Source organism: Dreissena polymorpha, chromosome 16 (genome assembly GCF_020536995.1).
Source record: "Dreissena polymorpha isolate Duluth1 chromosome 16, UMN_Dpol_1.0, whole genome shotgun sequence".
Taxonomy (NCBI): Eukaryota; Metazoa; Mollusca; class Bivalvia; order Myida; family Dreissenidae; genus Dreissena; species Dreissena polymorpha.
This window is the reverse complement of record NC_068370.1, coordinates 27,134,713-27,147,212: the sequence shown is the minus strand read 5'-3', so window position 1 is coordinate 27,147,212 and position 12,500 is coordinate 27,134,713. Positions and strand designations below refer to the sequence as shown.

Below are 12,500 nucleotides of genomic sequence, written 5' to 3'. Positions count from 1 at the left end.
AACAATATCGTCCTCGTCGTCGTCACCGCCGTCTTCGTCGTGGTTGTCGTCCTCATCATCCTCCTCCTCCTCCTCCTCCTCCTCTTTTTTCTCCTCCTCCTCCTCATCATCATCGTCCTTATCATAATCCTCCTTCTCCTCCTCCTCCTCCTCCTCCTCCTCCTCATCATCATCATTCCCTTTACCGGTCTGGCCGTTGGGGTGAAATTAGGGACGACGGCACAGGTATATTTTAGGCTGCAATGAGTAGTTCTTCCGTGCCTAGTGCCGTGTCCAAACCAAGCTCTCGTCATTTAACGGTCTTCTGGATCCAAATTGCTAATCCTAAATACCCATGCTATGAGATACTTAAAAAGCTTATTTGGTATGACAGTTTCGAAATTCTATAAACCAAAGCCTGAAATCTAACGAAAATTCTTAAACGTCCAAATTCAATTTTTTATTAAAAAGTCGTCAAAAAATCTGTCTTTTTCTTGCTCCGAATATAGTACTGTATAGACTTTCATTAATTAATTTACAAGATCGGGATGCTCTTTATTGTTAGTAACTACATTTACTTTAATTCGCATTGACTAACTACTTCCCGTGTTCTCATACCAAATGTGTGTGTATTTCGAAGTTTATAGGGTCCTTTCGCGCCCGAGGACGCATTATGTGTGGACCCAGAGCTCCTACATTATAACTTACTAGACACACGAAAGTTGAGACAAGGTTTAAAATATAGCTGCAATATACAGCTTTTTAGTTGTTAGTTGTTACTGGAAGATTTTCCATTTTGATGTGGGCTTGTGTTTTGGGGGGAAGTCGGTGTACCCGGTAGAAACACAACTGTGTGTTTTCATACCAAATTTTTGTTACCAGCGGCATATTTAACTATCGTTACGAACTTAGGTAAAGATTCATAGTACCAACAATTGAAAAGGAATTACAATTACAACAATTAATACAATCAAAATATTTAAAAAAAAACTAGTTCTGTGCAAAAAATACTCAATGATTGCATGCTATTTTAACTAACAATAACATTGTAAGAGCGTATTTAGATAAAAATTTAACTGCATTTCACAAAATGCATTCTATCTGAATTAAATCATTTGGCAGCAAAACAATGAAGAAATATTTCGGGAACAAAATATACGAAATGATGCCACATAGAAAAAGCTCATTTATAAATGGTTACATTTACGCTAATAACAACCTATATGAACGTTAAACGAAATGAATAGTTCTTAAAGTAGCATGTAGTGTTATTATTATAAATGTTGAATCTCTAAGATAAGAATATAAACGACAGGATCATTGCTAGATGACAGTTGTGCTAGCATCCACGCAGTTCGGATAGTGACAGCTAGTAAGTTTTTGAACTTAAGTTATGTAATTCATCTTTACAGAAATATTTAATTGATTATTTCCAGTTTTTATAACACGAAAACACTTCATAGACAGCTTTTTAACGGAAAATTGTGATGATTGAATGATGTTTAGTATTTTGCTGACATTATGAACTTACGAATAGTAAACAAGGTAGTATATTCTTTAGAGAATACTTCTAAATGTTAAATGTACGATTAAGTAGTTAAAACAACCAATTAAAATCGCGCCAAACTACTATTACTACTCTTGCTAATAAAATTAGTAGAACTACTTCTTGTATTACTACTTCTGTTACTACTACTTCTACAAATACTTCTTCTTCACTAATAATTACAACAACTTCCAATACTTCGACTACTACTGAATGAATTCGACACAACATTGATATTACCAGAAGGACCAGAGAGTTCATGGCCGTTTGCATGCGGTTATGTGCTTTGGACATTGTAAATAATACATTTACTTTCATAAAGATATTATATGGTTTCGCAATCGACATTGAAATCAATTGGGGCATCTGTGAATATGTTGAAGATTGTACGTAACTTCTTGAGTGTCAAAATCCTATTATAATTGACATAGCAGAGGGTTTTCAACGAACATAACACAGTTACAATCTGTGTCGAGGAATTGAAGGAAAAAATGTTGTTGCCAAGATTTATGATGTTTGGAATGCAATGCATTCTCTACATCATTCAAACACATCTTTGTTTAATTTTACCTTTTAAACTATTTTACCCAAAGCGATTGAGTTGCTTACTCGATATATAATTGGAAAAGTTTCTTGACAAGACAATATCAAAGCGCTGAAGTCACTGAAGTTGTTCGCTATTACTTACTCAAAATTAATCGCAAGTTTGAAGTGAACACTAGCCATTCAAATTTATAAAGAGTGTGTCTTAACGCACGGGTCGACATATAGCAGAGGGTTTGCACTTTTTATCATCCTATTTATTGTATAGAGATAACTTAGACAAAATAACAACAACATGGCCCTTTTTGTCGTTCTGAAATAATAGAAAGTATGATGAAAATGGTAATGAGAACTGAATATAAAGACAATTTGCAATCACCATCATATTAAATGAATATTGTTGAAATATCCAAAACCTATCTCACTAAGAATATAATTTCATGATGAAAATTCCCTGTACAAAACTTTTGATTATTGACACCGTATGCATATTTAAAATATACAATAAGATAGATGATGAAAATTAGTAAAAAAAATCTGCGAGCAATATTTTTTACTCACGAATTAGGTAGTCATAAAGACTGCTCTGTTGACTCGTACTTTGTTGTTTATGAATTACTTGATACCCTAGCAGTTCACACGGTGTCATCAACTCTGACCTAAACATGGGTATTAATGCGCTTTTTTAGGCATAGCTGTTTTACCAAGCTTTTCACCTTAAATGACTTTTACATAACGCCAGCAGACACGCACGAATATGTTCGAATATTTCATAGGCTGATTCGAGATAAAACCTCTGAACTGTGGGTACATCACTGTGTCTGTGCTCAGCGCAAAGGATATAGCACTAACCAGTGTAAGGATTTCCGGACTACTCCCTGGTTGTTCAAACGACACAAATTGTTGCTCAGTTACAATTACGCGTTAAAATCCTTCTCGCAGAATTTTAGGGCCAGTACTCGTTCACTAAATCGTCCGGGGAATATATAACTGACTATCGATAAACAGAGTTTTGCTTTCAAAATGAGAAAACAAAAATTACCGAAATATTATAGTGTCACGATAAGAGGAAAATCGTTTAATTATCCAAACACAAATGTTTGCCGTACTCGTCTGCACGTCTGGAAATTGTTCCTGAACGCCTGGATAGGCTGCCCTTATTTACAAATTTGCTATTTTTAATTCAATTTTGTATCGCTAAAATTTGCCATTTACAATTCACAATGAACGGTCACAGGGGCAGGTCCATCTAAAATGACTCCGTGAAGGGGCGTGGGACCTGCAAATAAACTCAGAACAACAACAACAAAAAGCATATCTCAGTCCGGGAGATACATAATGCGACCATAACCCATTGAGTGATTTTATAGCGAACAGCATCACCTCTGACCAGACTGCGCAAATGCACAGGATGGGCTTAAGATACGCTGACCGAAACGCATGAGACCCATTTTCGGATGACGCGGCTATGACAGTGTGATTTAAATGTGTCGAATGAAACCTGCGTGTAAATCAAATATTAACACACGATATATTTCGAGGATGAAGAAATACACTCATAATAAGGCAAATGAGGACACATATGATGTGCACTCCCGTAGTATAATTTTTATCTACTTACAATAATGTGTGGTTTGACAATATTATTACACATTTCATGCGGTGAATATGCGACTAACAAGTGAAAAACACACACAATAGTTTAACTTTGTTTTCAATTTAAAGGGGCCTTTTCACAGATGTTTGCATGTTTTGAAGTTTGTTATTGACTGCTTTATATAGATAATTGTAAACATTGGAAATAAAAAGCTCCAGTGAAAAAACGAGAATAAACTTTAAAAGAAAAAGAAAAAAAAGTAACCCACAACTGGGTTCGAACCACTTAGCCCTGGAGTCCTGGAGTAAACGTATAATCCATTTAGACCACTCGGCCATCCGCGCTCACGCAATGTAGAAAGTATTTTATACTTTATATAAGCAATCCGCGTTGTTTCACAAAATATAACGACAACAACAGAACTCTCCAAATTATTAAATCGTTTCGCGTTGCAACGCTTTATAATTTTCAGGTTTTTAAATCGTCAAAAGATGCATATATTGGCTATTTTAGCGCTTGGTAAATGTTCAGTATTACTGTTTCCTTACAAATACTATAACTAAAACTAAAATTTGCGAATCTGAAACAACTTTTTTTTTTATTTTGTCAATTTACCAAAACGTGAAAAGGCCCCTTTAATTATTTAGAAACGTAAATTGCAAAATTTATTTATCAGCATTTACGCCGACTACCTTTTTGATAGATATTTCTTGTTATATTTAGTTGTTTTTTATATGCGGTTTAAGCGATTATAAATCATTTTTGTTGCTGTCTATAGTATACCTGTAGTAATTGGTGAACTCATGTTCAATGTTTTAATGTTTTATAAATTGAGAACTGTGAATATAATCAAACTTAACCTTCTACTATTGCGTTGTTAGCATCCGTGAATACAAAAGATCGCTGGTATCTGTTGAGAACAAAAGGACGTTTCCCAGACATATCAAATTGAACTCCGCTGTCGTAGCATGCACTATGGACGAGGTTACGCAATATCCCACTATACTTGTTTATCAGCAGAAGTTTTATTTTCCCACCTCAGATTATTAATGACCTGTTCTGAGCAAAAATACTTCGTCATTAAGACGCAGCAGATAGTGGACGCCTATAATACAAACATAGTTTATTGAATTGTTATCTATATACGCCCCGTTCAAAAATATTCCATTTAACACGATATTCACATTATGTTTCAATTTGTGAATGAATTTAGTTGACGAACCCAAACCTCTTGCATAAATCATAAATGCCACAATCATCATATTGTTCGTAGTGCATAAAAAAGTGTACGATAAGCTTTTTATTCAGTGCTTTATGTAACAGAAATCGCAATATATGCATCATCTTGTAGCTAGATTGCTAATGCTATAGTTCATGTGTTGATAATATTACATAATTCATTTGCGCATGCTACGTGAAGGACATAGTTAATGCGCATTGATTCAATTCGGCGCGATTACACTTATTACAACCTATCATTAACATTGTTGATGACAGATTTTTTTTTTAATGAAAATTGATTAGCCATGCGCAGTTAAGAATGACATTTAGTTAAATTCGCTATGGCACCTGTAGAAACAAACTAAGTTATGTTTGAGAAAAGTATGCGCCTTATGATCAGATAGGTTTATCATATTTTTGCTGAGAACCTGTGTAGTTTTTGTTTCGTTTTAATTTTGCCACGTCATTGCGTTTTAAGATGATTGTTTTTATTATACATTAAGCTGATCTAAAATGAGACGAGTTTTTATATTCAGTACAGTCGTAAAATATGTACTTTCATCTAGTCAAACGAGTTTCATATATTTTACGTGAAAAGATTCAATAGCTGAAAACTCTAGATCTAAATTTAACAATATGGTTATGAAACCGTGGTAACTTACAACTCAAATTTCTATTGCACGGTATAACTAGTACTTTGTTCATGTTTTATAATATTTTAATCTTTATTTTTGTTCAAATCAATTTTATTCGATTATTCAATCAATAAACATTGTGAAATTTATTGCATAAAAGAGATTTGCTTTACGTTTCCGCGTTTGATTAAACACTCACGCCCATTCGTTAATAAAGTCAAAGAATGGGACATTTTAAACGTCGGTTAAGAGCATGCTGTTGTATATATTTACAACGCTCAATCATAATCAGTTAAAATTTACATATTCAATATTAATGGCATGTTTTAATTTTTACTGACATATATCATATATCATAATTGAAAGGAGTTCATTAAATTAATAACTCAGCCAGTACGCGTTTTTACAAATGATCATTTCGTGAGCAGGACCAAATAAGATGCCGTATTCATCATAATATATTATGTATTTGTGAATGGAGGATGTGTTTATTTATATAATTTATGTTTTTAAACTCAACAAATTTATATGTAGTAGGACACCACACCAATCGTAACTTGATCTTTTTTATATATAACATTATATGACGCCAATTAGTTTACATATGTATCTTTTTGGAAATAACAAACACTGTTTCAGTTTTGGTTACGTTAAGTTAGTTTTGGCAGATAATTTCTTTGTAACGTTGCAAATTAATGCCACAGAACATTTAAAGCCATCGCCATTTTCAAACCAAAAGTTATATATGAATATCTGGAGAAGTAGTCTCGTTCGAAAATAATAAATAATTTATTGTTATATAATCATTTTTCATATTTCGTAAAAAATGATGCCAGATAAAAGAAATCGTTATTCAAAGCTCAAAAAGATTGCATGTTACTTTAAAAATGCTCTGATATGTAGGCACGTACCTGCATTTAAAACGTTGTGTGACACTGGCGTTGTTGTGTTTAACTAAATATTAAATACTATTTACACGCATCCGATGTTATTATACAGCCTGCTTTATTTATATTTTATTAATTTAGCGTTTCATGGTGAAATGTTACTTTTCCCAGAAGCTCTCGTAAATATACGAGATAAATAAGTAAAAGGCCAAGTTAAGCATAAACATAAAATCGGTATAAATGGTGATCGAGATAAAAATTTCAGTGAAATACAAAAATCAAAAGGGGTCATTGTAGTTAACTCAAATATCTTGATAATACGCACATAAGTGTCACTTAGAATTGCGAAAACAAACCCTCGATTTACTGATCATTTTTGATGTTGCCCCTTGTATTCATGTAAATTTGCATATGAGATACAGTACCCCATTAATTTTCATGTGCTCGAATAGAACTATTATACACCCGTCACACCGCCCTAGCGATCTTTTTGCGGTTATACGGCCATTCATACGCCGAAACATTACCAAGAAAACGGTATTCCAACGCCAAGAACAACTTATCAACGCTCTTATGGCAACGTCTTTTAATATTACCAAACTCAACGCTGTGCGTAATTGTGGCGTTCTTGCAGGTACATCGTCTGATTGCCCTAAAAACGCCATAGACGCACACGCAACGCTGTACAAATGTACAGATAGAAGTGCTGTCTTAGAAGACGCACCAAGAACTTAGTGTGGGCGCTGTGACGTCGCCGTTGATCGGAACGGCCGACCTAAATTATCTTGCTCCGATCGACCAAAAACGAACCGGTAGTAGTAGTATAGCAAATTCCATTTCAATAACTCGTATCAGCTAGCCCTGTCAAATGAACCCAATCTAAAAAACATGGCTGACCAGGTTTAAGACATGATGGATTATTAAAAAAAACATGATTGCCATTGAAATGACCATGCTTTTCCCATGGTCAATTGTTCCATGACGGGTAGTTTTGACGCACTGGTGACCATGGTCTCTTTAGCGAATAATCGTTTTTCATTGGAGAACACCATTCTAAATGGTCAACACTATTAAATAGACCGCGTTGTTTATATGCGCTCTATTAATATGGTTAACCATGGTTTTGCCATGACTATTATGACCATTATGATTCAGTTGTTATGGTCCTGTAAACAAGTTTCACAGACCGCGTGGTTAATGGTCGGCCTGGCTCCATGGTCAACACTGGTTTGACCATTAAGTCTTATGAATATGATTAATCTTTCATCATCCTATACATTGATATATTCAAACTCAATTTATATTCTGTCCTAGATTCATGGTCAATCATGGTTTGATAATTATATTTAGACTAGAATTAATCAAAAAAACTTTACTGACAATAAGTTGGAGAATTTTGAAGATTACGACATGCTGACAATGGTAGAAGTAATTATTTAGACGATAATTATGCTCACAATGCTGCTGGTGTTTTAGATGATAATGATGATGATGATGGAGAAAAAGATTATCCCGATGAAGATGTTTTGACGATGATGATCATGTTGTCAGTATTGATAATTATAATGATCATGATGATGAAAATGAAAATAAAACAATTATGGTAATAATGATGATTATTATAGCAGTTATGATGGTGATATTGATTATTATAATTATTTTAGTGTTATCATATTTATTTTTATAACAAGTCCAAAACTGCAGTTACTGTAAACAAAGCAGTGGCCGATTTGTTTGTCAAAAGACTAGATCTACTGAAAAAAAGTATATGCAAGTCATCATATATTTTTAAGAAAAGTATTTATTGAAATGACGCAGTATCAAACATCATTATAAATGTGAAGTTTTTGTGCAGAAAGCATATTTAAAAAGTATCATTTCCAACCAGTTATATTATTTTACACTTTAGACAGTTTAAAATATAGACAGAGGCAACATACATGTAGACAAACTGGCAATTAGGAACAAAGTAAATTAACGCAAGATAAAGACAACTTCATAAGAATGAAATTGTGTGTCTATGCGTTTGAACTCATCAAATAAACTGTATTGAGTGTTACACACTCTTTATTATTATACCGATTTCGAATGACGATTATAAATTGATGAACCGATATTTTAAATTTTTCTTAGTCAATAGAGTTAGTGCGCTTGGTAAAACACAATGTGTTCTTTTTTTATCAATTTCTTGAATATGGTCGTTTAACCAAATTGAAAACAAGTTATCTCAATGAATGCTTTATAAAAGTGTTTTAAAGATAATATGCAGTGAACGTGTTATACGGTTAGATAGTGTCGGTTGTCATTTTACAAAAAAAATCTCAAATTATTCAAGATAAACAATAACTTTCGTAGGAATAGTGTTAATGTTAACATTACATCATATTTTAAGCTAAGATAAGACAATTTACTGACAATAACCGTCGGCGGACAAAAGGTTATTTCCTCTCATAATCAATCAACGTTTTTTAAAAGGATCCCATAATCTTATCTCCTACTGTCCCATTTTAAAGCAGATCGTAATAGAACTACGAAAGCAGCAAACACTCTTTTAAAATGTTAATGTCAATTGTTTTGATAAAAATTGATGACAGACTAGTAACTTATTCTCTTCTTTGTATTAACGATGACACATACGTACCCCGTTTGGTAGTATTTGAGATAATATCAGGTTGCATATCGAGTTACAGCCATTTTAAATTATTAAACTTCCGCATAACAGTCTATGGAATATTGGCAAAAACCTTTCCTGGCATTCGTTGCTTCATTCCCTCACATTATGAAGCCGAAGTTGGATTAGAAAAAGTTATTTTTCACGTAAATATTCATTATGTTTGTGTTTAAGTAACGATTGCCGGATCAAACTCGAATGGTTGATAATCGACTTTAAGCACACGGTTGTTCAATACAAAGTCCAAAGTATTTCGGTTTTAATTATAGAAGATAAAACTCGAATTGTTGATAATCAGCATTCAGCACACGTGTGTGCAATACAAAGTCCAAAGTATTTCGATTTTAATTGTTGTATTTATTTGAGTCAACATCAGGTAAGAGGAAATATATCTTTATAAATATTAAAATATTTGTAATTTATAAACAGGTTAATTAACCAGTTAACATAAATTCTATTCGATATGAATTTTCAATGAACAAACTCGGTACAAATTGAACTTTGCGTTAAAGAAACACAGTTTATCTGCTATGAAATGGGTGAAAAATAATCTGCGTATTATTGTGTATACTTCCAACTTGTGAATTTCATATTTAGTAAGTTCGTTATTTAGCTGTGTATTTTTGTTTTCAAACACATAAGTTGTCATGCTGCTTACTTTAAAGGTTTGAAAAAATATGTATTGATTGTAAAATAATAAAGACTGGATAAATAATCTATATATAAAATCGTATGGCAGTACCCTGTCCTATCTATCTGTGCTCATAAGTCAAAACAGCAAAAGCTTTGCTAGCGCCACATAATTTACTTTTCTGTCCATTCTGCTCCGAGACTGAAACCTAAAAGTCATCGTCTTTCAAGTTTGTTTTAATAAGTCGCTTTCCCGCTCTCCCGTTTTTTTCTTGTCTCTGATGTACACAGCGAAACATGTAATGATCTTCTCTCAAACTAAAGTGCTGAAAAACAGTCTTGATGCTTTGTCGTTAGCGTCATCTTTTGTAAAACCCATGGCCAAGATGTAGAGTTGGGTATATTGCATCCTGCAATGGTCCTTAATCGAATGAATATTTGGTTGATATTGATTTCGCAGGGCTGATAACTCTTTCTTTTTGCATAAAATAGCAGTTTAAAAACAAAAACGTTTACCAGCTAAGATCACCATGGTATCACACTGTGAAATCCGGTTAGCGATTCAGGGCAATAATGGCCATCAAGAGGGTAATGATGGTCTTTGTATGTGGGTCCAGAGTAGTAACATGGTTTTCTTAGATTTCACATGACAAACAAGCTTTTGAACTCACGTAACCGAAATTCAAACTCGGCCTATTTACTATAAGATAAATATTATGACAATGTTTCATCAAGATTGAGTCATGCGTGTTGCCTCTTTATATGACGGTTTTTGTACCTGGTTATTCAGTTTTTTGACGTTCTTTACCTGTATTCGAAATAAATATAGGTTTGTGTGCACGTGACCCAAAGTTGAACTTTGCCTAGATATTGTCTAGATTAACATGCTGATCAAGTTTTATTAAGATGGATGCAAACAATGAATCCTCAAAAGTTGTAACAAGCTAAAAGTTTACGATGCAGTCGCAGTAGTAGCACGATGAACATATGAAGATCAAAATGGCACACACTGATCCAGGTGTGTGCAAAAATATACATGTGTGCTATCATATTAATGTTTTAATAATTAATATTATATTGATAATGATGACATAATGATGACACTAATTAGCTGATGATGATGGTGTGGACAAGTTTACTTAGTTTTGTTGTTTATGATTGTGACCGATGAAGATAAATACAAAATTGGTTGTTGATTATAATATTGATGATAAACATATTTCTGAGATGAATATTTACGGTCAACGCACATGCATAGCATATCTGTATCATGACTTTATAGGTCACTGTTTATTTCTAGTTTGTTTGATAAAGGTCGATCTACATACATGCATTATAACTCAAATTCAGTTGACAAAATATTTGCACTATATAGTCTAGAAAGTCAAGTTGAAATGTCTTAAATAAATATGTACAGTATTTTATAATTCTCCCTATCTTTCGATTATGTTTTTGGAATATTGTTTGCTAAATCCAAACTCCTTTAGTCGAAAATAGTCGGTACAGATTTATGTCACGCTGTAAATGAACAATTTTGGAATCTATGAAGGAAATCAATCCACGTGGAAGTACTTATTCATCCTTGTATGTATTCATCCATGTATTCATTTTGACATTCGCACTGTTTAAAAAAAAATCGAACTCGTCAAATGCATTGAGTTTTACTGAATCAGTCTCAAACATGCATACAGTATTTAATTAACCCACCATTGTTTTTCATCACACGACGAAAGTGAGATTTTGATTTGGATATTAATTGTGAGATTAGATAAGCATACACAACGTTCTGTTTCCATTATACATTTTTTTAAATAACTTACTTCTTGCTAGAAACGATTGGAATTATTAGAAATGATTATAAAACAGCAGCAAAGTGACGTTTTTTTGCCAACAGGATTTCGATTGTTTGCACTGTGAATACTGAATACAGTTGTTTTAGTGGGTGCATGTTTGGACATCTCTACACTGGTTGTAATGTCATTGCAGGGTTCGACATTAACTTTTTTTACAGCCAGACCATCGGACCAGCTCCTCTAAAAATGTACTGGCCCGAATCTGATGTCTACTAGACCATAAATGACATGGCAAATAAACAGAATTGTGTCGTGTAACTGTGTAATCAGGTTTTATCAGAAAGTAATTAGTGAACACAAGAAAGTTATTTTGATGCACAGAGTAAAAAATAAAATAAAACTATTTAACAACATAAATTGTTTGTTGTAATTTCACTGTTTATCACCAGTTAAACAAATGATGTCTGTACAGCAGGTGACATTTATTAAACGTTATCATATTCTGGCCTCCTTGACCGATGTGCTCCATGCTACCACAGCTCCAATGCCCTTTTCCATCATAATCTGTGTCAGTTTTACCGTCAGATTCTTCTTTATTAACTTATTTGTCGGATGAAAATCCAATCTTGAACAAAGTCACTCTTTAAATTACATTATCTCGTCTGCTACGCCAAAATGTTTACATTGATGATACCGATTTTCGATAGAAGTCGTAAAAACATGATGTAAAGTTCTACGACACTGCAGAAAATCATTAACTATTTCAGGGCTGGAACCGAATTTTGAAGGTCTTTGCAAACAGTTTGGATCCAGATGAGATGCCACAGAACGTGGCGTCTCATCTGGATCCAAACTGTTTGCTATTCTGATAGTATTCTTTGAAAAAAAATGAAGAAAATGCTAATTTTAGAAATTCAGCAGACAACATTTTAGCAGACTACACATGACAACTTTACCAATGGAAACAAGCTATTTCTGCGGGAAGCTCTCCTTCGCGT

General features: G+C 33.4%; 1 protein-coding gene across 2 annotated transcripts in view; it reads left to right on the top strand.

The window, feature by feature from the left end:
- The first annotated feature begins 10,693 nt into the window (after positions 1 to 10,693).
- The window catches only part of LOC127861558 (neuromacin-like protein), a 4,838-nt gene continuing 3,031 nt past the window's right edge, over positions 10,694 to 12,500 (top strand). Inside the window, exon 1 of one of the 2 annotated variants that reach the window (XM_052400169.1) lies at positions 10,694 to 10,727. In XM_052400169.1, the coding sequence (XP_052256129.1) occupies positions 10,697 to 10,727 (31 nt within the window). In that variant the 5' untranslated portion in view covers positions 10,694 to 10,696. Of the gene's footprint in view, positions 10,728 to 11,237; positions 11,278 to 12,500 lie in introns of those variants that run through there. The other variant, XM_052400170.1, reaches the window with a different exon arrangement.